The sequence below is a fragment of the Falco punctatus genome (assembly GCF_963210335.1).
Source record: "Falco punctatus genome assembly, chromosome: 7".
NCBI lineage: Eukaryota > Metazoa > Chordata > Aves > Falconiformes > Falconidae > Falco > Falco punctatus.
This window is the reverse complement of record NC_137587.1, coordinates 68,591,914-68,619,784: the sequence shown is the minus strand read 5'-3', so window position 1 is coordinate 68,619,784 and position 27,871 is coordinate 68,591,914. Positions and strand designations below refer to the sequence as shown.

At 40.2% G+C, this 27,871-nt stretch overlaps 1 protein-coding gene across 5 annotated transcripts in view; it reads right to left on the bottom strand.

Annotated features, from left to right (window-relative positions):
- The window catches only part of PIAS1 (protein inhibitor of activated STAT 1), a 67,278-nt gene that overhangs the window by 34,391 nt on the left and 5,016 nt on the right, over positions 1–27,871 (bottom strand). For 4 of the 5 annotated variants that reach the window (XR_013929697.1, XM_080396956.1, XM_080396958.1 and 1 more), the window contains exon 2: positions 6,323–6,767. Coding sequence is in view for 4 of the 5 variants with exons in the window: in XM_080396956.1 (XP_080253082.1) it covers positions 6,323–6,767 (445 nt within the window). In the remaining variant the exon portion in view is untranslated. Of the gene's footprint in view, positions 1–6,322; positions 6,768–14,125; positions 26,965–27,871 lie in introns of those variants that run through there. The other variant, XM_080396957.1, reaches the window with a different exon arrangement.

Genomic DNA, 27,871 nt, shown 5'->3' with positions numbered 1-27,871 from the left:
TAAAGTTCACAATTCGATAACAAAAGTCCCTAGTAAACTCTCTGCCAGGATTAGCATAACCCATACCATCATCTTCTAACAGCCACCATAAAGGGAGATAAAAGTATCTCTAAAAGACTCCAAGTTACTGAAGACTTCCAAGTCCTGGCAGCATTTCCAGTAACTACTAAATGATCTCAACATCTCGGTTGCAAGAGGAAATCTTTAAAAGTACATATTGCAATAGCACAGCTTCCTCTCTCATGCTGTGTGAGCACCGCTGCTAGGCCTCAAGCTCTCCAAACACTTGAAAGACCACTCCAAGCTCAGATTGGTTCACTGATTATTAACGGATTACTCACATGCTTTTGAGTCAACCACGTGGTTTGCTGTAATTCCTTCTACTAAAAGCTTTTATTAGAACCATAGAATATCCTGAGTTGGAAGGGACCCACGAGAATCATCAAACCCAACTCCTTATCAAATTATCAATTATCAAAAAGATATCCTAATTTGATCTTGGAAAGCAAAGTGGCTTCCTAGATCCATTCACATCAGCGCATATCCTGTGAGGTCCTGGAATTTGGGCGATCTCAGCTCTATACGCATGAGGAGATTCAGCAATCAGCTGAAGTGAGCAGTTACAAATTATAGTCCTTTTCTTGTAGCACAAGAGCTGCCCAGTTGGTTAAAGCAGTCTCATACTTAAAAGAAACGGAGTCTAGACTATGGAAAGATTCTCTATACGTACCACCTGCAAATACATGTTGAAGTCAAAAAAAGAAACTTCAGTGCACTGTAATTCTAGTTCCGCTACAGCCCATGAACAAGAGAGCTAATATTTCAGCTTATTCTTGCACAATTAAAAGCTGTAGAGCCGGAAGTCAGAAAGCTGAAGCCCGAGCTGAGAATATAGTGTTTTGTTGAACTTCCTCCCACAAAGAACATTAAAAAAAAATAATAAACACAGAAGACAGTAAAAGCGTGACTTTCATATAAACCATTGCACAGAGCAACAGATCAGCTTGCTGATATATGGAAGGGAGAAATACTTGCCAAACAAAACTTTTATAGTATCCACCCTAGACTTCTAAGCACTTAATTGTTTAATAGCGGTACCTTGAACTACAGTCACCCTGAAGATTTTAGTCAGATCAGTTGCAGATCTGTCTTCAAGAATGCAGCATATCCAAGTAACCACGATCAATCACAGTCAAAAAGAAAATTTCAAGGTAAATCCAAGTCGAAAGCATGAACACTAGTTAGTAAATACATAATTCCTGAGGGCAGGCACCAGGGGTGAAATTCTGCCTATTGGAGAAATCCTGTTATTAAGAGACCACAGATTAAGAAGTTAAACTAAGACCTAACCAAATCAAGACAAGCCTCAGCAGAGCCACTGGAAGCTTCTTTCACCCGATGAAGCCAGTACCTGGAGTCTGACAGCACGCTTTCTGTAAGTGATACTCTGACTCCCCAAAAAGCCTAACATTTCTCTCCTCCTTCCAGGAAGCTGAGACCTGTAGGCAAAAATCCCGATTTCCATGGCTCAGATTTGAGTTTCATTGTTGTGTTCCATATCACTTAAACCTGAAGCACAGCAAATAAACTGCAGGACGATCATCTGTATGCCGTTCAGACAGCTTTTAAAAGAGTAGCATAGACTACAGCCTCTTTAAATAGAAACTAAAAACTTAATTTCCCCTTACAGGTTAAAATGTTTTTTGGAACAACTACACAGCTAAAGCAATTAGGAATGGCATATGCCGTAACAAGAAGTATTTTTAAGATTTTAGTTAACTATCTGATGTCCCTTCCATAATAATCTGGCAAAATTTCGGTACTGATTACTCATCTCATAGTAAATACATTTCACCACACAAAAGAGATCTTACTGTATGTTCAAAATTACTTTTAGAAAATTTGTCTTATGCTTAAAATCAACCCATTAACAGTGTCTGTGCACTGAGGGCTGAGAATAGGTAAAAATTAAATGAAAGCTGCAGCTTCACTTGAGCAAGTAAAACCAAATTTTTACTATTTAAAGGAGTCCCTATTCAAATGAAAACAGAGAAGTCAAAATAATAAGGCAACTTTCATACATTCCATCGAGCCCAAATTGGATAGCTTTCCCTCCTACCCCACCAAAAAAAAAAAAAAAAAAAAAAAAAGTCATACAATTATATCGAACTGTGGTTAACCATGGGGCAGAGGGCTCAGATTTCTCACCAGTGCTGCAAAAGCTCAGCGAAAAGGCTCATCCACCAACATACATTTTCAGAATATCGAGCTTTCCTAGTTGACTTGTACACAAAAACATCCAGTATAGATGCTTCCTCAGTTTTGCAATGAGGATGACTAGTAAAATATGGCTCAAATTCAACAGCTCCACTAAACATGGCCAGATAATCTCTTAGTTTCAGATAAACAAGCCCACTGACAGTCTTCTTGGGAGTAAAGAAAATGGTGTCATCCCCTGACAGCACAGCCAGCATTAACCATAACTGTCAGTATTAGCCACACAGCTCTGAAAGAGCTACACAGGAGTCATGCACTTGAAACACTCAGAAAGGAGCAATCCGAGCAGAGTAACAGCAGGAGAAGAGTCCCACCGTTAGCGAGGCCTAGCTGTTATTTTCAGTTCGTCAAACAAGAACAAGTTGAGGTAGCACAGGCTAAATTTACGAGTTCAACTAGCTAGGCAAGTCTGCTCTTCTGCAGGCATCCTACTCACTGCTACAAGTTGTATGGGCTGCTGCAAGCCAGAGAAGGTTAGAAAATGTTAGCCAACAGCCTTCTAACCTTAGCTTTTCACATATGCTTCAGCCAGCCATGCACAAGTAGATTCTCAATAGCTGTTGTTGAGAAGGGTACAGATGGATGAAGTACAGCATTTTCCCCTTGCCATGAATCCAGCCCAGCAAGCAGTAAGCACATTGATTTTAATCACAGTTCAAGAGCTACATTTTGAGGAAGCAAGTGTAAGAAGGTAACATCCATTTCCTGCTTTTGTTCTTGACATTAAAAATAATAGTTTGCAAATTTAATTTCCTTATCTGTTATTCACATTAGCTTGTGTACTACCCACCTACGTAAAATATTTGGGTACAGAATGCATGTTCAAGTGCCCTGCTGTGCAACTCCCTTCCCTGAGGCTTTGTCAAATTGTTGTTTTTCAAATTAATAATCACTTACTTTATAGGACAGAAAACTGCTGTAGCAAACCTTCCAAGCAATTCCACCTTGACTTGGGAGAGACAAGGGAGAAAGACATCCAAAGATGTGCTTTGGCCAACTTTTACCTAACAACTATAATTTCAGAAGAATCTAAAGATCTTCAAATCAGCAGAGATCACACTCATTCTCTGTCTCACACACACTTTTTCTCTATTCTGGTTAAGTTCCATTTTAAGCAGGCAGTAATTATTCAAAACCCCAGGTCATCAATTCTTCCTGTGGTGGATGGAAACAGAGTGAATTCAAAAGTTTCTTATCCCTACCCCATGAGGAATCTGATGAGAAAAACCAAGCAGGAGATGTTGAAATGCTGGCCAAATGCCAGGGAGAAGTTCTGAGTGTTTGTGACAAGTACCTGCCATTTGAAAACAAACCCAGGGAACTTAGAAATTTGACATTTGATGAAACCCACACTGTTTGCAGCCTTGAGAAAGATGCTCAAACCATCTGGGGCAAAAACTCAACAAATAATTTAAGACTTTTTAGAGTATCAGCAACTGTATAGATGGAGAAAATTAATACAAGTCTGCTCCACACTTGCATTTAAAACTGCCAAGTTCGATGCACAATTGACTCAAGTTGTTTTCAAAGTGTATAAAGCTGCATATCACAGGTTATTAATCCAACAGGCTTTGTTCATTAACATATACGTATTTATTACTCTAAAATACCTTCGCGACATTTATAGTCAGCAATTTTACAATCTGTAGCAACATTACTTTCCACTACAAAAGGAAACAACCAATCGTTCAACAAGGCCAAGTGCAAGGTCCTGCACATGAGTCAGGGCATTCCCCAGCACAAATACAGGCTGGGCAAAGAATGGGTTGAGAGCAGCTCTGAGGAGAAGGACTTGGGGGTGCTGGCAGACGAGAAACTCAACATGACCCAGCAACATGCACCTGCAGCCCAGAAAGCCAACTGTATCCCGGCTGCATCACAAGAAGTGTGGTCAGCAGATCAAGGGAGGCTGATTCTCCCTCTCCACTCTGCGATCCTGAGACCCCACCTGCAGCACTGTATCCAGCTCTGGGGGCCCCCCAACATAAGGGCATGGACCTGCTGGAGCAAGCCCAGAGGAGGCCACAGAGATGATCAGAGGGCTGGGGTACCTCTGCTGTGAGGACAGGCTGAGAGAGTTGGGGTTGTTCAGCCCAGAGAAGGCTCCAGAGAGACCTTACAGCACCTTCCAGTACCTAACAGAGCCAACAGGAAAGCTGGAGAGGGGCTTTTTACAAGGGCCTGTAGTGACAGGACAAGGGCGAATGGCTTTCAACTGAAAGAGGGTAGACTTAGATTAGCTGTAAGGAAGAAATTCTTCACCGTGAGGGTGCCACAGCACTAGCACAGATTGCCCACAGAAGCTGTGGCTGCCCCATCCCTGGAGGTGTCGAAGGCCAGGCTGGACGGGGCTTGGAGCAACCTGGGCTGGTGGACTGTGTCCCTGCCCATGGCAGGTGGGTTGGAACTACATGATCTTTAAGGTCCTTTCCAACCCAAACCATTCTACGATATGCATGGATATTGAAGCTCTCCCTTCCTCCAAAAGCACAAGGAAAAAAAAGCTTTTTAATAGTATTGCTTCAGACAAGCAGAAAGACATTTGCAGACAGGATTCACATGTAAAACAAAAATACCAAACATACCCTAAGTTAACTGAAAGGACAAAGATTGCTTAGAAAGGTACCTGGTTGGAATTATACCCACTTCCATTTTCTTACCCTGACACTCAAGAGTCTACAACTATGGTATATAAACTCCTCAAGCAGTAAGACATGACAGAGCGTGAATTACGATCTCTTCATTTGGGGCCGGTTTGTCAGACACAGAGCTGACAGCAAAGTGTTCTTACCACATCTGGGAATAAATGCATACCATAATTCCTGCACTGGAATGTCTTATTGAAATTATATCATTATTTTTAAGTATTTATAATGTAAAAGTGATGAGACACATACTGAGTACCTAATTATCCTGTACCACCACCACTGCCTTGAATGTTTATTAATCAATTAGGTTTTAGATTAAAGCTAAACAGATATAGTATACCTCTTCAAAGAATACCTGAAGCAGATTATAAAAAGCTATCTGCTTTTTCCCCTCAATGCCTGTTATAACAGTTAAAACAAAAAAATACACAAACAACTGTGCAACATACTTCAGAAACCCGCAGACCACCATAACCACTCACATATCAGGCCTCCTACATTCCTGAAGATGTTCAGACTGTTAAGTACCTGCTCATTTCTGTTTACAAGGGATCTCTTCCACAAATGCTTTTTTTTTTTCCCACTCACCCACCATCGCCCCATATCTACTTTCACATATCTCCTCCTCTTACCAGATATTCTTAGTCAATCTTTTCCAGGGTTTCAAGGCAGCAGAAGGTTCCAACGTGCAAGCAGCCCCTCCAGAAATCAACAGGACTATTGTATTTAAGCAGTATTTAAGAGTACTAAAAGTTAACCGTGCCATTAAGTGCTACGTGCAGTCAGAGCCAGAAAAATTACATTGTTATATAATGCTCTGTAAACACCAGATTATTCTCAGAAGCTACACAAGTGATTTATACCTTAACACAAAAGACAGTTTAAAGAAAAGTAGCCACAACTGCAAAAGAACCACAAGTCTTCCTCAACTCAGATGTCCAGGCTGTAACGGATCACAGCAAACATCTAGTCTGGCATTCTTTCCCAGCACAGATGAGAAGATTTTGTGGGCTTGACGGATTCAGGGGTATTTTTGTTTTGTTTTGCTTTTTAAGTAATTAAACTCTATGGTTTAGAAGAACTACTGAAAGCAGTCAGATTTTTTCATTTTTTTCAGGTTTGGTTTGTTTCCTGCCAAACTCACCCCTTAAATATAAGGGATCTTTGAACCATATTTAGTGGCTCAGCTAAAGCAACTAATGAGTGTTACGTAAGATGTCTCTCCATGTAGAACAATCTGTTCCAAAAGTTACCAAAAATAGCAATTCTCTAAATACTGTTGTGATGCAATATTTAACCAGTTACTGCATTACCAGCTGAATTCATCCATTACTATTAAAAAAAAACAAGAAGAAAAAAAAATACTTCAAATGTTATTACAACATGTGCAACCTTACCTAGGCTGGTAGGTTTTATCAGCTCATCCAACAAGTCATAAAAAGGTAATTTCTGAAGTTTTATGTCGGGGTGGACAGGGTGGAGCGCAGATGTGAGATGGGGGAGTTCCAGTTCATGTTTAGGTCCCAGAAGCGAAACAGGAAGCAATGGTGATGTGGCAGGGTGGCCATCATAACTGAGCTGTGGAATGGTAGACGGAGACAAAGTTGCTGGCATGGAGCTCGAGTGCACACTGGGGATAGATAAGTCTGCAGGTGTCATGATTTTCTGAGGGAACCTTCGCCTATAGAGTTCTTTGATTTTCATTTGTACAGCAGGACTGCAGCCAGCCTTTAACAAATGCAGTGCTTTTGTGAGAAGTTCGTGTTTTCGTCCGTGCTTGTTCCTCCCCGCGTAACCCAGAAGTACTTGCAGTTCAGAAACTCTAAGGCTCATAACCATTTGCTTAAAAGAAACAAAACAAAAAAATTAGTATTCAAGTTACATCATCTTAAACACTAACATCAGAATGTGGCTTAATCCCATTAAGTATACAGTTTCTAAAGGCACACCACCACTGCTCTTCCCCCACCGATTATCTGAAATATAATGCAAAACAGTACTTGTTCAGAGACAGATGTATCTACTTAGAAAGTCTGTAATGAGCAATTTTTCAAGGGATTTCTATTTGCCATACACAATTGAGGACAGCAGTGCTGAGGGGAAAAAAAATGAGAAAAGGACAAGTTGCCAATATAAAATAAATGTAATTATTTTCTAATCACTCTTCTGCTAGCATCGCTAATGTTAACGATTTTTTTAACATCCAGCCAGATGAATAAAACCTCATACACTGACAATATCCAAATCCCCAGCAGTTGCACTTAAAAGCTGTGCCAGTCCTTAGCTCTGAAACACCACTTACAAGTCCCTCCCTCACTTTCTGCCATGCAGCATAACTAATCCACACAGGTTCAAAGGAAAGGAGATAAATCACTGATGTTCAAAAGCGAGAGAGAAAAAAATTATAATCAGATTTGTGTGCAACCCCACATGATAACTACCGAATTACAGGAAACTTTTTTCGATTCCATTTCCTTACTTCTCATATCAGAGCTGAATGTTCTGGTTTGGATGGGGGAGTTGGGCTTTACCTTCTATTAATTAGCATCTTCATTTACACAGTCTTTTACTGCCTCCCAATAAGTCTAATGAATCAGACTGGTAAGACTTGTAAACTGTTTCAGTTCTTCAGGAACCAAGAAAAACACCACACAAAGTATGAAACCAGCAGTCGTCTGTGCATGCTAAGGACCTCCCCGCTGGTCAAGCGGGAGCCAGAAAATCAACTTATGAGCCTTAGCTTCTATTTTAAAAATTCTCTCAGTGCTTGGCAGTGGCTTGTTGGCCATCACAAGGCCTGTGACAGCAGCTGAAATAATATTCCTGCAGAATTCTTGATTCCCAAGAAATCACAAGAAAGTTAAATGCCTAGAATCCATCACCACAACTCACTATTTGGATCTTTTGTATGAAACCGTTAAAATACCCTGAATATTTTGTAGTCAATTCCAAAAGATCAAATTCAAAATAATACTTGAAGCATATATTTGGGACTAAAACAGCTAATTCAGCATATCAGGGTTCTGCAACTTGCCAGCCACTGAAGGCTGAATAACCAGACCAGCACTTGCATTTGCAATCTTTGAGGGAGTACAAATGCTCCCATCCTCTCCAGTTCTTCAAACTGTACAAAGTATTCAGACACATACATTACTCAAGTTATTTTCACATTAATTCTTAAACCTAAAGTGCTAATATGAGAAAGTACACTATCCTTAGATGTAGCAAAACCAGCCCGAAACTTCTACCAATTCCTCAAACCTCCAGCACCTGCAAGAGATCCTCAATGCACAGGTGTCCACAAGAGGTATTTTCCTACACTGAAATAGGTCATGTTATTTAAAAGCCCTAAATTAGATGATTCATGTATTTAATGAGGTCTGCACCCAGAGAGATTTAACTAAATTTCTGCTCTGTTGAAACACACCAACAGAACTGAATAACCTTGCTGCAAATCTCAGATAAACCTTGCCACAGACTACCACAAACACTTCGGATATAACAGGGGTTTGCTGGTATTTTTTTTCTCTGAATACCCTGAGAACCTCCTTCACACTTTTAACTATGGGACTGTCAGGGAGCTACTAATGAGAAAAGACCAGGTAGTTTGTATGAAATGGAGATGTCTTAAAAGAATAAGACATTTCAGTTACAATCTGAAGTGTTGACAGCTGAAAGGAAAGTGAAACAAATAGATTTGAAACATCGAAAAAACACTATTTCTAATGCTTTACAAACATTTCTTTAACAGAAGTAGTTACAGCTGAAGCATTTAATGCCTGCTGCCATCACCATTAAAAGTCACTTCCTGAAGATCCAGAACCTCTCAGAGCTTCACTCTACTCTTGTTTTGTAATAAACTCATAGGCCAAGCCTACAAAAAACACACAGGATCAAGAAATAATTGAGCGAACAGAGAAGTTCCTGCTACATGTTGGATGTTTTCCATTTTTAAGGTATAGGCAAGTTAGAAATAAGTATACAGAAAGCAGGACCCATTGTGTAGCCACTCAAACCAAAACAAATAACATTCCCCAGATCTTCCCCACCCTGGTACATTCCTTACAAAGGAGGACAAGAACAATTTTATTTGCAATGTTAAAGGCACGAACAGATACATCAATTAAAAATGCAGTCACGAAAAAAAACAGCAATAAAGGCTTGTGGTTTTATTACAGTTTCATACTTCATTGGTAAACCTTTGTTCCACAAATAAAAAGAGGTAATGCTTTAAAACAACACCCACACACACACACATATCCATGGGGTTTTGCCAGTGGATCGTGTCAATCAGTGGCACAGGGAAGCAGAGCTCAACAGAGAGCAGTGCTGGCAAAAGTCTCTCACGTTGCTGCAGTATGAACATGAAAATTCCTCTCCCCTCCTCCAACACAGTTGTGTTTTATTTGAGGACACAACCCAGCTCCACCAGCAGAAGTGCCACTGCCTGTACAAGCACTATCCAGGCTACAAGCCCTTGGCCCATGTCACACTGGTACCCTAATCTTAGAACAGGCAGGATAATTATAGCAGGGAAACAAACCAAGTGCTGTCAAACACACAGAGTAAATACATAAAAAAGCTACAACTTATATTTTTTTTCCTGTCACATCTCACCTCATCACAATTCAAACCCTTTGCTTGCTTAGCTACACGAGAAAAGCTGAAGGGCAAAGACACAAAGCGTTTTGCTTCAGGAAATCTTGGGTTTTTTTTTCCTGTTGCCTGAAGTAGAGTGGTAAAAAGATCACTCACAGCAGTACAGCTGCAGCGCTACAAAACCCACCACAAAGAGCCTGTCTCCCAACAACAGCAAATATCCACAATGCAAGTAACTGCCCCTACCTCTGGCTGTTTATCAGAATTGGCGAAATGTTTTTTTCTTTCCTAACACAAAAGTAACTACAAAAACCCAACAACAACAAGGATCCCAAAACAAACAAAACCAAAAGGAAATACACAGCTACCTACCAAGGACAGACTGAAAGATAGCTTGCAAACTTCAAGGATAGCTTGCAAACTCCAATTACAGATAACTAGGTGTTTAGTTATGTGTTCATAAACAAGTAAATACATGTTCCGACAAACATCGCACTAGTACACAAGAAATTGATGCTATTTAGCTACAAAAAGGTTGAGCTACTTGCCACCTGCCTGCCTTCTGCATGAGAAATGCAGCAAGCTGACTGCAAACCAGTTTCAGATACAACAAATCCCAGTACCAAACACACGAGGTGGTGTTCTGATGATGTGCATTTTGTTACCTGTCATACACAGACAATATTTAAAATTCAAAGAGAGGGCAAGAACAGTAGAAAAGTGTAAAAGAGTATGAACAAGCCTGACAGAAACTTGACTTATCTCAGCAGAGTAATTCTATTTTGACTCACTGTGAAGACCTTCACAGAGTTTAGAAGGTAACTCTAATCTATAAACATACATCTGACATTTCCTGCTCGACAACACAAACATTTGTTCCTCCGCAAAAGCTGCATTAGTCATGGGGACTGCGTGGCTCCTTATATACACTCCCCCTTCAGCCCACATCCCCCCACCCATAGCTTGTGACCACAGCCCATCCTTCCCAAAAAGCCATCAGGGCATTTCACTGTCTTAAGACAAGTCATCTAATTGTATGTGTCAGGCAGGAGGTCCAAGGAAGCAAAGAGGCCAGTTTATTTTCCCACCTCCCCATTGCCTGTCACCAAATCTGTGCCACTTTTCTCCTGCCAGATTGTGTGAACCCAACCATCTGATGCAGTTCATGCTGCAGCCGCATGAGCAGATGCGTCCCCCTATTTCTGCATGTTGAGGAAACATTCTCAAGCAACTCATCTGGAGACAATCCTGCTCCACAGCTACTTCAGATAACCAATAAGGTTTAGAAGAAAATAGCTTAAGGATGCAAAAGCAATCCATGGGTGGCATCCTATGTCATCCACCTACTTCTCTCCTGTGACTGTGAACAGGAAAGGATGCTCTATCTACAGGTCTCTTTCAAAAACGTTGGTACACTTTATTAAAACTAACAGATATGAAAATTGCTTAAGTGTCCCAAACCAAAAATTGCATGTAGACACTTACGAGGTGAGGAGGAACACACGTTTTCTCCAAGACATCCACAAAAGGACTATTAAATAAGAAGTATCAGGCTGCAACATCAATGAATGTTTCATAGCTCCTGACTCACCAAGTTCTCTCAATAAACAAGTATGTCTGGTTGGAGAAACGTGTCTATGCCACACAACAGGGCCATTTTGCTTTGTGAATGCTGTTTAGGCATTCAGAGTAAATACCAGGAACCTTAACTTCTAACAGAGCAGCCAACGTTAAGAGTCACTTAACTTTGATTTCTCTCTGCAAAGAGAATAGCAGAGATAAGGATTTATTTTTAAAGAATGGTCTTCCACACAATCCCAGTCATTCCACGAATCAAGGAAAGATGCCCAGCCCAGGCAGCTTCTTGGCTACAGAAGTCAAATCATTAGCACAGGTTAACAGGTCACGCCAGAGAAAATGGAAGAACTGGACCTTATCTCACTGATCTATGAAGGTTGGGAATTAAGTTTAAAAATAAATAAAATCTAAGTCTTAGTGCCTCTGGATAAGAAATTCCTTTGATAGCTCTGTGTGGTTTGTCTCACTGGCACATGATTCAGAGAAGTGCAACTAAAATGACAAGTCGATTCAGGCAGAGAACATCATTTTAGACTGGAAAATACACAGGAGCTAAAACACTGTTTTGAAATGCAAAAAGAGGACCTCTAAGTCCCGCTGCTCAAGAAAGGATCAGATACAGGTTATCTGCTGAGATCCAACACCACAGATGGTGAGCCTTCACCTTTTTTTTCTCGTTTTTTGAAGGGAGGGACTTGCCTGAGAGGTAAAAAGCAGGCAGCAGGCAGTAATATTTTTTTTAAATAAATTGAGCAGTGTCCATAGGAAAGCATGATGGACAATACTGATAATTTCACCACAAATACCAGCACCACAAGACACTGTCTTTAAAGCAGCATACTCATCCATCAGCAGCAGCATCAATATGATGAATGTGATGAATGCTTTCTAGAAAGGGTATTTCTACATCTCCAGTAATCAGCTCTGGGATCTAGCTGGAGAATTCAAAAAGTTATTTCCGGATGTTTATGATAACTGGAAGCTGTGAATAAGCTCCAAAACACATTAAAAAGATTTGCCAGCACAACAAGAAGCATTTGGCTAGGTACCACACCACATTTTGTGCCTAAAGCTATATAACAGGTCCTCCACAATTCTCTAACCATTAACATGAAAGTTAAGGGGGGGGGGGGGGGGGAGAAAATAAAATCACCTCAAACACTAGTCAAAAAAAGGAAGAAGAGAGAAGTAAAAAGAGAGAGAAAAAAACAAAAAAACAGATACTGAATGGGAGGTCACCCATTTATAATCAGCAATTTAAGACTATGACAGTAAATTTCTTCTGTTATTAGAAACCTAGCGATTAGAGTAGTTTACTAACAGTCTCTGAAATTAAGAATCAGTATTACAGAAGAGGGCAAGCGCTGCAACAACTCACTTCAAAGCCAAAGCCTAAGGCAGAAAACCCTTCTGACTACACCCCTGTACTTTTTTGAACACTCCGCTAAAGGAGCCTCCACGTTGACACCCCGCACAGCGCCTTCAGCCCCAGTATCCAGAGGGATCAGCTCCAGCTGCAGTCCGCATTAACAGTGTGGACACATTCACGCTGGCAAAGCTCTAATGCTGTCTTCAAGGACAACACAAATGGAAATTTCCCCCTTAACAAACAAGAAAACTACTATCCAAGGAATTCCACAATGCACTTCCAAAAGTTTTTTTAAAAAATCTAATCAAAATTGTTCTTTTTTCTAACAAAAGCACCTAGGAAGCATTAGATTAGTATGGAAATGGTTTTGAGTTAATCTCACCATACCTCCAACACCCAGCTGTAAAAATACAGGAGAGCTCTTGCATGCTACGAACAGCCTCTTTAAGCCCCGATATAAATCTTCTGGAGAAGAAAGCTATACCTGAATTACACAGACTAAACTCTTGGTTCTTAGACATTTAAGATTTGTGAAAATGGAAAAATCACAAAAGTAAAAAATATTCCCATCTTTTATAAAGGCACATTCCTTAGTCCTAAATTCTATCTGCAAGACTCACACGAGGAAGCTATCAAGGCTAAACTATAAAAATTGAAATCAGTCTACCGAAAATCTGCAAGAGGGAGTGAAACAACCAATTCATGGAAGCTCAAGCGCCTCGATGACAGGCTGTAACTTCCTGCGTTTGTCTAATGCAACCAAAACACTCAAAGGTTGAAGTCACCGTAATTCAAAATTAAGGGGAGGCAACAAGCACAGAAGAACAGTCATAAATATGCAACATACTACAACCTTTAAGGAGGCTATTGGTTTTCATAATGAAAAATTCATCTGTCTCCTAGAGTGGTTTGTACAATGTTTTGGCAAGCAGAGCGGCACTAAAAGAACAGGTACAAACCAATGGCAGGTACAAATAATATTTGCCTTTTGTAACACATGCAAGGAGATAAGAGCATTTCTTAATGAAAGAAACCCTGTATTTACACAGTGTATCAGTGCTCATAAAGAACACATCACAATTGTATAACCAAATCTACGTATCTGTCTAGCTAGCAATAAAAATGGATTTTAAGCCATCTAAAATGTGTCAACAAAATGATGTACATATATTGTAAATGTCAAAAATAGCCTGGACTGACCTACCGTTGGTATCTCCATAGATAGCTTCCTTAAGGTCAAACACCATGTTCATGATTTTCACCAGGTAACATATTTCTTCCCATGCTAGCAGAACAAGTACACTATAAAGCTCAAGCCATCAGGTGTTACTTACTTTAGCACACTCACAAACAATATATTTCCTTGCGAATGATATGGTTGCCTATCTGTTAGTATAAATGTTACAACCCTTGAACCAACCCACCCGAATGATGAAGCTTCGATTCAGGTGCCTAACACTAGGAATCTCTGGCAGTGAAGAGATTATCTAAATACTGTAGCAGTTCAGTCTAAAGGGCTTCTAGACAGGTAGCCCTGCAATTTCCTACTGCCACCCTTCTGCATTCAGTTCATTTCACAACTTACCCAAGTTATACCACAACCACTTAACTCTTCATTCCACGTATCAGCTAGTACAAGGTACATTTTTCTTACCCGCTCTTGAAAAACACTGCTTGCTTGTATCTGTCGCGCTGGTAAAACCTGACTACCCTTAAATTTCATAAGTTTTAGCAAGGTCAGAGCAATGCTGCTTCATACATTAACACTAATAAATCTAAACTCTCCTTCCAGCCCACAGTTCAGAGGCCTCCATCTAATCCTGCACCAGCGACGCTACCAAGGTCCTTAGAGATGTCTGTCTTGTCGACAAGAAAACCCACAGTGATAAAAGTAACAAAATTTGCTCAAGAGTGAAAGGATATTGCAAAAGAAAACAGTAAGACAGCTCTAGCTCCACTGAACTGGCTGCTAGTAACAACACACAGGCAGAGTTTGGAATTTTTAATATAATCCCCATGTGTTAAAAGCTGTCTTATGTTTTCTGCAGATGCCTGTGGTATTTTGCTATGCTATCGTATATGTGAAATATCTTCTAAAAGCCCTGATACACATAATCTAGCAAATCAGTGTAGGCAACCGCCCTCCTAGACCTCCAGTCCACCCCATTTCCTAGAGGCTATTTCCTCTGGATGAGTGATTGAGCAGAACAGACTGTGTGCCCACATACCCAAAATGCCATTTCTGTGCTTGAATACTTAAATTGGGGGGGTGGGGGTGTTTGTTTTGTTGTTTGTTTGGTTTTTTTTTAATATGATGGCTTGCAAACCGCATTGTGTCCTGCCCTGCCCTGCCTCCCTGGCTGCCCGTTCACACTGCCATAGCAGAGAAGTGGGGTGGGCAGCTGGGTCAGTAACTTGCTCAAACTGCAAAAGCTAGATTTGTTGGAGAAAGTCTGCCAAGGCTTTAGTCATGTCTGAATTGTACTTGATTTAAAGTAAGTCACATTTTATCTTAATCCGTAACAAAAGTTTTACTGTTCTCAAGAGATTTTATTCACTAGGTGAACTATATTATTACTTTTGGTATTAAATAAGGTTGCTGACATAGTAATAATCTTCATTTCAGTTCTTGGAGACTCAAGGTTTTTTCCAGCGACACTCAAACTTAATTGTCCCTAGTGTATTTATCTTTGCAGATGGGAATTATTTTTACAGAGCTATGCGCTAAGCATGATTTTCATGACAAGTAATTGCAGAAATACTAGCTTAGACAATCTCTGGATACAAAACAATGTGCCTCTCTAAAGACAAACAGCTTATACCTAAGGCTAATAACGAAGACAATTATTTTCAGCTATTTGGGAGAGGGTCATTGCCAGACAAATTTACTTTTTATTAAGAACGTTCTTATCCTTAACTAAGCCTTTCAACTGGCTGACAGAAGAGCTAATTCCTATGCAATAAGCTTCAGTGGAGCCCAAGCCAGCCGCAGACACAGCTGTCCAAAGAGCTTGCTAACACAGTATGTCCTATTATAATCTGTCTAACAAATAACACAAAAGGTCTACATCTTTACAATCAAAACATAACAACTTATACAGCATTAAATAACAGTCTGAAAGATTGTCTCTTTGTATAAAAAAAGCAAAAAAATTAGGACCAAGAAGCCTCAGCTTCTGGAAGCCACACAGGAGGTCACAAACACACAAATTTATTTCCCCTCCTTCAGTGACTTTAAAAAGGAAAACATACATTTTAAAATATACAATTAAAACAAATGCAATGGTGACATACACAACTTGACTGATTTGGAATTTACAGGAAGGGAGTCTACTAAATGAGAAGCCTTTCAGCCATTCTTTTTCAGCAGAGCACTAAAGAATGAAGCTCTAGTTGCTCTCTAAATATCTAAAATACCTGCACGAAGCACATGTGGCTTTTGGAAGTCAATTTTGAAGGAAAGCTGGAGAAGAATGTACCTGGAATTCAATGAATGTACTCACACTGCAACATGGATAAAGAGGCAGCTTCCACGAGCAGCTTACAGAACCTCTTAACAGCAAGACATCCAGCAATTTCAAGACCTACATTCTTACATTATGTTTTGACGTTCACTTGTAACAATTTAAACAAACACTATTTCTTTGTGTTAGCCAACTTAAGCATCACTTGATTAAAATAAATTATTACCCCAACAGATATACATTTTCCTCCAAGATTTTTTAAAAACATCTTTTTATTTCTGTACCTTACAGAACTGCAGTGATCTACTCTCCACATGCTGTAAGTTATCACCCAGTGCTGAAGTTAATTGTCCACTATAAACAAACGTTTGCTATTTAATTAGCTTCCAATGAGATAACACTTCAGAATATGAGATTATATAGTCAAATATACCCAGAACACTTCCAGACAAACCATCAATTTTTCCCCCCCTCATCTGTCCCATTTTCTAGGATTCAGCACAGGAGATAGACTACATCATCACTAACTATTATTCTGGTATCTCAAAAAGTTTTAGTTAACAATTATATTAAATTTGGATACTGACTTGCAAAGTACTAAGCAGCATGCTGAAGCCAGTCTATAATTGAATCTCATTTCCCTTAAAAGTAAACAACTGCTATGTTAATGCCCCAAAAGAAGGAAAACTAGGAAACTGGAGTTATCTATTCACAATTCTCACTTTAATAAAAATATGTTTAAAGCCTACATGGCACGTGATAAAACTGCAGTTTTCTTTTAGATGTTGAAACAACCTTTCTCACAAAATTATATTCTGAGAAATTTATTTCGAGCCTTTGTGAATTACAACTAAAAAGAGTGATTCTGAGACACCAAGCTCCATCACACAGGCCAAATGTGTCCACGTAATTAAGGACAGCAACAGCCATAGCTCCGACAGGGCAGAGCTGCCATCAGCCTCGGCACTGCGTACCACGTACCAGTATCAACTTGCTCATACACCATCTCACGGAATGGACAAGAATGTTTGGTAGTGCTTTTATCTGGAACCATGAGAATACACAAAAGAGTGCAACAATAGTTAATAACTTCTAGAACAAAAACTGGGGAGGAAGGAAAGGTGGAATGAAGAGAGAAGAACAGGAAAATTAAGTGATGAGATAAAACATCAGGTATGGGAAATACTTAATAATTTATCATCAAAAGATTTCCCTTTCCAAAGGAAGAAACAGAACACAAATGAAATAAATCTGCTGACAACAAATACCCATGAAACACACTGGCCAAATACCTTACTCCCTTCTAATACTGGTCCACCAAGAATAAGAATTTATTATTACTAACAATTAGTCTTAATTTGTTACTGCAAAAATAAGCAATGGAGCCACAAGTTCCCACTGTGTCAATAAGCTGAAAACAGATATTCCATCAAGCAATTATACTGCATCTGTATAGTCTTCTCTTCAAAAAAAAAAAAAAAGTAAAAAGAGAAAAAGTTATTCTGTATTCTGCACATAATTTATTTCATAAGGTCTTCAAAGTCATGTATAGAAATTACATAAGCAAAGCCAAAGCACACACTTCTTTTTAAGCAGTCATGTAGCAGTAAGTCTTCAAGATTTAATTAAAGCCTGAACAATACTAAGGAATTTTTCTTTTACATTACAGTTCCTCAGAGTATCAGGTAAGATGCACCAAATGAGTAAGTATCTGCTCACTAGTTCTGCCTAACACAGCATGACACCAAGGGAAGCCCCAAGTTTCATATGTCAGCATTCTCAGAGCACAGATTATCTAAGTTGGCCTCTAGTTTGGTCAGTATTGATTCCAAGTACGTTCTAGTGAAGCTCTTCAAAATCATTCCTTTAGTGCAGTTTTTCTAAGTCTTCGTACAGTGCAGGCAAGAGAAGCATTTTCTCTGCTCAAGTCTTCCTCCTCCCTCACGAGGAGACACACATTCTCTTACCTTTCCTCTACTTATTTCTGAAACAAAGCCACCATTACAAAGCAGAGGAGGAGTTTCAAGTTCCTTTCACTTTGCTTGTTTAGCCCTAGTCCTTCCTAGAAGAAGATTGTCCTAGATGTTTGCTGGAGACCAAAACAGGACTAACAGTCCTTTCTCTGTTCCTTTGCTATTGAGTATTTTCTTACTTAAGCATCATCATTTATCTGGGAGCCAACTTCTCTGCTTCCCATATCTTATCTATCAATATTGCAGTGGCCGTAAACAGAAGTATAACAAAAGGCAAGGCTTGATGGAAAGTAATACTTTTTATTATATTTAGGGAAAGAATTTGCACATTTTAAATGTTTTTCAACTATATCAGTTGGTCTAAAAAGAATTAATAGCCCTTTATATTTCATAGAAGCGTCTACCTGTGAATCAACAGGTTCAGGCTTTTAGGCATCAGCCTAAAGCCAAGACCAAGAAATAGCATTCACATGCTCACATGCCTCTTCCTGTCCATGACTACTTTCATCAAGTTAAGAGACAACTGCATACAAAATTCAAAGTTATTAAACATAAAATAGTCAAAATTGGAGAAAAATCTAAATCTCTCATGTGTTTTTCTCATTACACAGCTGACGATTCAGGAGAGGAACTTGTGCACCGCTGCAGACAGCTCTTCATGCAGCTACAATAAGCATATTTGCAGGGAACTAGTAGACTAGACAGCCTTGGCAGGTCCCTTCCAACCTCAGGTTCTGCGGATAAGAAGTATTTTTCACAACTGAAGGAGAAGTCACAGAAGAGGATCAAGAACGACAAATGACGTGTACGACACACCTGGTCCCACAGTCATTCCAAAAAGGCAAAGAATTTCAGAATACGTACTCTAAGCCTCAGAAACATGGGCAGAGGGGGACAGGACAAGAGGGCATCAGTGGGAATGGTTCATCAGTGGAATATGACTACCCATGACTACCCTAGGAACACAGAGGGCTATGCAGCCAGATCAGACCACCACCTAGTAAAATCACTCTTACATATCCTAGCTCACTTTCTCAACGAGGTATCTAGAACAGAGAGTAGCCACGTAACAGCAAATTGCTAGCAAGAAAACCGTGTGAACACATGAGGCCACCCAGTAATTCAAGAAAAGTCAGTTTTTCAAAACTCTGAAGAGCTATTGTTTGTCATGGCACAATAGGGAACACAAATTATAGGTCTGACTATTTATAGAGCACTTAAATGTACACTAAAGTCTAATCTATTCCTAACTGTACATGCATTTAAAAATGGATTTATTTATTTACTGCATGCAACAGTATGATGAAGAATTAACATTTATATCACATATTGAAATAGATCAATTTTAAAGTGCCAAAATACATGCATTGCTATAGAAAAAAATCAGTAGCTGGATGAAAAAACTTCTTTTATGTCACTTGTCCAAACCCAGGTGAAAATACTGGCAGTCAGAAGTTCATCTCCCATTTCAAAGATCTTAACTATGTCAGTACTCAACCTAGTTCCCACCAAAGCAGATTCAGGATCCTAGGTCAGTCAAGTTAATGAGACATGGATGACTTCTTTGGCTGCTACTCACGACACTAAAGCATCAGTAAGACTGTCAAGAATCACACTGATTTCATTCCAAGTACCAGCACAGCTTGGAAAGAGAGCAACAGGGCAGCAGCGGTGCCAAACACTGAATGCATATCCTGGGGAAGACATCTAAAAGAGGCATGGGGACAAAGAAAGGGAAAGCAGGAAGCTCAGTTTTTCATATCACCCGCAACGACTGGTTTCTTCCCACTATGTAAAAATGCAAAAAGATGACAGAATAATAGAAGAGGAAGCAGACCTTCCTGCTTTTCTTCAGCATTCAAAAGCGGATAAAGAAAACAGTTCCAAACAACAACACGCAGCCAGAGACAGACTGAGAAGATGCATCTTAGGCAAGGCCTAGACTCCTGACAAAGCTGATCCTAACCCCACATTCCTACTTCACCCCTCCAAATTTGGGCTTCCAGCACTGCCCACACCAGAAAATTGTAATTTTTACACGTATTAGCTGCACCCTGTTACCTAGAGGCTCGAAGACAAGCACGGTGTGCTTAAGAACCCATTAGCTCACAATTAATCCCAATATAAAACATCCAACAGTGCGTCAGAAAGCTAAGAATACATTCTCTATGCAATATTTTCCTGGCCCACATATAGCACAGACAAGGCCTATAGAAACATTTTTTTCACGGTCACGCTGGCGCATGCTAAGGAGAGATACTAAGGATGCCTGCTCAGTGGGAAGAAGGATATTTCATTTCCCAGTGCCATCCATCTGACACACTGTCCCCCTCCCCACCACTTCATACTTCAAGCACTGTATTTTCTTATAATCAAAGTAAGACGGAATTCATTTAATCTATTCACACAATAACCCCTGCCCTGCATGGAAACAAACTGCTTGATGGAATGAAGTTTTGGGGTTTTTTTATAAGCCAAGTTTCAGCCACACCTATGATTTAAAATACATGAAAACTATTGCAGGTAAACTCCAAAAACGATACTGCATTTAACTTGGCTTCAGCCACAAGAACAACCAAAATTGAAAGAGCTGCCTAAGAAAACTTTGCTATCAAAATTCAAACTTCCATGGAAATCCTGACCTAGTGAAAACAGAAAACGTGCAAAGTTTCTGCAGTACTGACTGCAGATACAAATGCTCCCTTACTCTTTCTTCCTACCCTGCAGTGACCTGCCTCCCCCCCTTGAACTCCCACCCCGCTCGTGGGGCAGAGGGAGGATGCTGCTCCGGTCACTGCTCCTTTTCATCTTTACTGACCAAACTATTGCCCCACCTCATTAACTGCACTCATCCAAATCCCACTCTGAATAGGAATTTGCATATATACAAGCTTTTTGAAGCTTATTAATGTAATCTGAATGGCTCTCACACATTCATGAATTTATATTCTGCCTGTACCTTTTTACATACACGGGCCAAAGTCACGGGGTGGTAAGGGAAGATTATTTACAATCTCATGACAAAACAAACCATTTTCTGGGTTTCAGCCTAGCGTTTTAGTATGAAGTGACTTTTCCCTTCTGCCTCCTGATACACTCACTAGGTAACACACAGCTGTTTCTCCCAGGTAAGGATACTGTTAATGTTGTATTACTTCATCACCTTGCTCAACATTTACGTCAAAAGCAAAGGACAGTCCAGCATTGGGGAAAACATAAAAAGGCATCAAGATGTGAGTCATGCTCAGGCCCAAGGAACGAAGGAGTCTATGCATTTAATCAATTAATATTTAGCTCAAGCCCTGTACTAAGCTATGTGAATGTACTCTGAAAAACAAAGGCACATATTTAAAAAACTTTTCTAGTTAACTGAACATAGGAAACAAGTTTCAACACATCTCTGCTTCCCCTTAAAACAGCTTGGCACCACCTCAGAGTTCTACACATGTTTAAAAACAACAGAACAGTACAGGTCAAAGGAAACGATGAAAATCCAGTCCACACACACAAGCTGGTTATTCTTACAGCATTAATAATATTTAAAAAAAAAAAAAAAAAAAAAAAAAACACAACAAAAATCCAAACACTAACAACCCCCCCTAAAAAAAAAAAAAAACAAAACAGGCCACAGATCCTTAGCTTACTATTCAAAGTTCTTCTATTACCTATGTGCCTAAGTTGTTCCAAGACCAAACAATAGAGGAAGGTCATGCGTGGCGTTCTGCTACATTGGCACAAGTAGCTTAACCTTTTCGCTAATGACCTAGAAAACTAAGTGATCAGTGGGGTGACAGAGCTGTAGATGATATGACATGGTTGTAAGGATGAAGGCAAACTGAAGAATCACTGGAAGACCTCAGTGACAGAGCAATTCAATGTACATAAATGTAAAGTGATGCCTACGGGGAAAAGCAGACCACAGAGGCCTAGCTTTATATCTAAAGTGATGGACTCTGGGATGACCTCTACCCCACTAGAGCAAGCTCCTGGGCCCAAGATAAACAGACATACAAAACCATCAGCACAGTAGCAGTCAAACATGCAAATCATTGTTAGAAATCGTTAGAAAAGGAACAGAGAGCAAACAAGAAACCATTATACACTATATAAACCCCTCGTTCACCCAGATCTCAAAGTGCAGGTGGTTTTGGTGGTCTCATCTTAAAAAAAAAAGAAGATACATTAGAAATGGAAATGTTCACAGAAGATGACAGAAGTCCAGCATGACTTCCCTAATTAAGAAACAGCAAAAGCTAAGACTTTTCAAGCTAAACAACAGAGAACATGGGGACAGATACAACAGCAATCTAGAAAACTACGAACAGCACAAGGAGAGTGGACAGGGACCAGCTGTTCAGTCTCTTTCATTACACAATATAGTGACTGGTGGATGAAGCTGGCTGGAACCAGGCTCAAAACAAAAGAAGAAGGGTCCTCACACAGCAGGCAGAACAACAGAAATCCCTACCAAAATACTGAGAACAAAAGTAGTTTATATAGTTTCAATAAGAATCTGGACAGACACTTGGAAAATAGATTTATTATGGTTCGTCCAGCTAGTAGTCCCCATTGGGTTCAGAGGACTGAGCTTAAAATACCTGAAGACCGGGAGCACTGCAGGGAGGTGACAGTTATTTCTCATACTTTGTCCAGTTTTCACCTTTCCCTACACACTCACTTCTGGAAGGTGCAAGAGACAATACCGGGCCAGATGGACCCTTGGTCTGAACCAGTACAGCTACTTTTACATTCGTAAGGTTCAGTTTATAAGGCGTGTTTATGTTTAGCCATTTCCTCAGAAACCTTGTCACAAGAGCCTTTAATGAAAAGGTTACTTCTCAACTGAAAGAGTCAAGTTTTAACACCAAAGAGGTAGAAGTGGAATCAACTTTATCAAAACCTGGGCATACACCCTTTAGAAAAATATTATCTAAAACACTTTTTTCAAACCAACAACAGTCCTGACACTTGATTAAAAAAGTTTGAAGCCCTGCCATCAAGTGGCCTCAGCAGATTCACCGATGAGATACTGCTAAGTCAACACAGAACCTACGAAAAAGAGGGCTTTGTTTCTGTACCACTACTGAAGTTTCTACATTTTTCATTTTGGTGCACTACATTTATAGGTGCACTAACAGCTCCATCGATAGCTTGTGCAGAGCTGTCTCTAACAGATTTTTCAATAAGCTGAAAATCTACACAAATACTTGGACTGTTGCAAAGACTCTTACGTTGCACCAGGGAAACAAGATACAACATCTGCACAAAAGTGAGATCATTTTGTCAAGGGAGTCTCAAGAAACAATATGAGGAATGAATGTATCAGAAAACATTCTCATCCACACAACTTTTTACAACACACTCCTGCAGATCATATTACAGACTCTACCTGAAGCAAACACATTATCGCTATTGTATTTGGCCTCTGATTTAAAAAAAAAATAAATGTGAGCTGCACCCACGCTAAATTGCCAAGTTAAACTAGGTTCACTGCTCTTTCCATCTTATATTCTATTTTGCATGCTAACTAATCATGTTTTCAGTTGAAAAGCTGAACTGAGGCCTTATTAAGTCTGGACCCTGCTCTACAAAGAGGGCAGGAAGCACATCTTGCAGAAGACTATAAATGAAGGTAAGCAAGAAGTTTCAGCTCTGAGTGATTCTCATCTGACTGTCCCACTTTAAGGGACAGTAAATTTCTTCATGTGGCTGGAGAGCCAAAGCAAGCTGTCTGCTTACACAGCAAACAAGCTGAGATGCTCTTCTTAAGAAGAAGGACACACTTTCTCAGGAGGGAAGCTCTGGCACCGTCACAGGCGAAACAAAGCTGGAGGAACCTCACAGACACTGCTACACCAATATGCAGAAGGACCAAGATTAGACCAGACCAGTAAAGTGACTCTCAAGGGTACCGGTTGCTCTACAGAGATACATAGAGCCAATTTTAATCCCAGAAGCAGCATAGGATAAATTATTCTGCTAAACTCTGCGTTTTGGCTCAGCTGCCACTCTGCTCCCCTTTGTGAGCCTCAAGAACAGAGCAGCAGCACCAAGCAAATGCATGGTCAAGAGGGCCAAGGCTGAAATCTGACAGAATTCTAAGGCACCTTGTTGCAAACCGCACCCCCTGAAAATGCTGCAGATGATGGACACTACAGCTGTTCAACAATGAGTTGTACAGTACGGAAAGGTAAAGCCACAATTCTGGCTGGCAGCTTGAGTAGATGCCCAGTGGAAGAACCACTGTGAATACAAACCCCTACAGCTTCAACATAAAATTCTAGCGCACCTAAAGCACTCTGTAGTTTTATACTTCGTCATCTCTTTGGAAGAGAACTGCTTTTTCCTAGCATAAACCTACCTTAGAAAAACAGGCCTCTATTCTCCACTCTGCCCAAAGATTGTGACTTAACTCCCACCCAACATACACTTCTGAGAATATCTATCACGTATGTTTGCACACTCGAATGGCTGTGGCCACAAAAGACGTATCTTCAGGAAGTGAAGGCAATGCTGCAACCAAGCAGTAAGGGGACTGAGCTCAGTCTTATATCTGCTTTATAGTCGTGTATTTAATGGGAGGGGAGAGCTTGGTATACTCATTTTCAATATGGACAAGAATCCTGTGGAGCCTCCTGGTGAAGAGATGCCTACCTACTGCCTGTCATCATCTCCCCTCAGAAGGCTCGCTACTTTTGAAATCTAATTTTTTGAAGCAACCTCCACCTTTTCCAGTGATACCAGTGGACAGCTTCAGGAGCTACTTTTGCACATTTTGGAGGGTGTTAAGGATTTGGTAATACATCTCCACTAACAGAAATCCACAGGAATAAAAACTCCTCAAGAACTACATCCATGGCATGGAATCACCTGCCCAAATCCCACCTCCAAACAAGCTGCTAGTATCATATTGTCAAAAATGTGAAGTACAGCAAGATGATGTGGCAAGAGGCTGGGGGAAAAGGACTTTTTCCAGTCTGGTGAAGAGAAGGTTTTTGAGGAGCCTAATCACAACCTTCCAGCATGTAAAGGAGGTCATCAATAAAACAAAGCCATGATCTTCACAGGGGTACACAGGAGAAGGATTCGAGACAATAGGCACAGCTGAAATAAGAGGTTCAGGATGGATACTAAAAAAAAATGTTTCTACCATGACAACAGTCAAGCAGTGGAAAAGGTTGCCCACAGAGGCTGTACAGTCTCCATCCTTGGAGGTTTGAAAGACCAGACTGCATAAAGTCCCAAGTAACCTATTCTGACCTCATAGCTGACCCTGCTTCAAGTAGGAGGTTGGACTGGAGATTTCCCAAGGTCCCTTCCAACCAAAAATCACCAAATAATCTATGGTCAGGATCAAGAGAGCAACTAGGTGGTCATACTGAAAATAACACCAAGAAAAGCTAACAGTGTAGTCCTACTGAACTCTTGGTTTGAGGAATTTAGCACAACAAATCATATCTGGGCTGCAAACTGGGGAAAAAGCACTCTTGGTACACGCTATAAACATGCAAGGAATAGGGAAGAACACATCTACAGAGATAAAGGGACACTTCACAACTTACTATTCTGGAAAAGTTGTTGGCTGTGTACCAGCCCCAAGGCAGGGTAGAGATTGAAATCCTCCCTTTCTTACTCTCTCCTGCTGTTAGACGTACTTCCAGGATGGAAATTGGCAACTGAAGCATTACCTACAGCCCATGCAGTCCTGGCAGAAGCAGAGAGGAGGCAGAACTCATACATGTTTATTAGCATGTATCCAGAAAGCTCATTACCATTTCCTAAACAAAACAAGGCAAGTTCACTACTGAGCAATCTTCAGTGATGCACATAAAGTGAGTAACACTTATCTTTCTGTCCTCTGTGCTAAATAAACCTTAACATACCCAGAGTTTTTACTCTGCTGCAGAGCCTAGGACTCTATCCTTACCAAGCAATGGCTTTTAAAGGCTCCTTTTCCTTCGCCATCAATTATCATGCCACTTCCTATATAAATCTCTTGTGTATCACCTCCTATAGACATAAAGGTCAATCTTACGTTGACCTTTGGTCTAATTGTATACTAGCTTTTCATTTCTTTGTTTCACATATTCTAGACAAGCCCCATAATACCCACCTTCTGCTAATTTCTACTCCCCTACCCTCGAAACACAATGCTTGCTTACAGAGCACTCTGGTATCCCTCCAGTATACACTAAGGGACAGAATACAACAGCGGAGATGTGGCAGTACCTCTATAGCCATCCCTAATCCCAACAGGAGAATAAGATTAAGCAAATTGCTGACAAACTCCTGGATCAATACAGCTGCAACACACACAGAAGTCTCGACAAAACAATAAGAAAAGAAATTACAATAGAAAGGTCTGTACCACAGCACGAAGAGAACAATGATATGATGTTACCTGGTTTAATTTGGTTTTGGCTGCTATTGAAAATTTGAAAGATCAGAACAAGGCTAGATAAGTAACATCTCCCGTCCCCATCCTCAACAGCACATATTCCTATTTTCAAAGGTTAATGTCATCTACTTTTTGTTGCAGCCCCAAAGTTTCTAATTTACTCTGAAATAACCACATTTTATGGCTGTGACTAGTTGTTCAAAATGGCTTTGATAGCATGGAGTAAAATTACAGAAATAAGCACCCTTTTGTAAGCTACTGGAGCTCCTTTCTTCTCCTCACCCCCTTCCCCTTAACTAGCAAAAGAATCTACTTTTAAGAAAGGCATCTATTTTCATGAACAGACTACCATTGAAGGTACTACATGCAATTTTTGCATCATAAGATCCAATTATCTTCATTTCAAAAAGCACAAACCAACACTTCTAGCATTTATTGGCCTACACAGAGCTGGAATAGTAACAGAGCAATGAGACAATCAATACCTGAGCTTGATCAAGAGGATTCCAAAAATCAGCTGCCCAAGCACGTGTCACAGCAGTCACCCAAAGAATATATTTCCCCTTTTCTCCCCCTTCCCTTAAGAACAGGACAAAATGTTTCTCTGTGATTCTCACAGGCACATTTGTGTGTGAACCAGAGGTGAAGCTCCTGCTTACAGGGGACAGCACAAGCTGAGGCAGTTGGGCTGCAGAAGAGACACAGGCTATATACCAACAGTTTTTTAAACATGAAAACCACATTTGCATTCTTCACTGAAATCATGGCTTTCAGAAGGTTTTTACTACTATTTATGGAGGGCAATAAAGCAGTCTTCCATTAGAAGGGCACCTGTAATATCTTTCAAGGCAAAAGTTTCTAAAGTAGAAGCACAGCAGCAAAAGTAAACAGACATTTCTGAGACAAAGTTTGCAGGTAGAATTCTTTCCTTGTGGAGCCAAAGGGCCAAACACCAATACCATAAAGTAAGAGAAAAGCTGCAACAGATCCAACACCTTTCCTAGCCCCTGGGTGATCGCGAGACCCCACAAAGTAACCCTTTCAAAATGTTGATTCACAGCCAGAAATGTGCTATTACTCCACTAGTTTCAGCAGAGACCAGCGAACCCCAGGCTGATGGCATCCACCAGCCAACTAACCCTGGGGTTCAGCTCCAAACTCACTCATAAACATTACTACAATCATCAAGGACTACAAGAGATGCTTCAGAGAAACACAGCAGCTAGGCACTCAGAGGATCAGAGAGGGCTGGGGGTATCTCAGAACAATTACAGGGAGCACTCGAGTCTCAAGTGTTTGGAAGTTCTGTTTTGTTTTTCACTATAATGGCACTAAAGAGAAAAATGATCAGATGTTGACTTCTACAAGAATGGATTACAGGAACTAAAATCCACTGTGCCAAACACATTAGTGACAAGCCTGCACTTATCTTTGTGCTCTATATGAATGCAGGTCAGAGTATAAAACATACCAGTCATCTACATCCCTATAAATAACTTCAGTATCTGAAGCTATCTTAACTCTCTACACCCTGCTTTTCATGGGATGCTTTTAAATATTTGTCT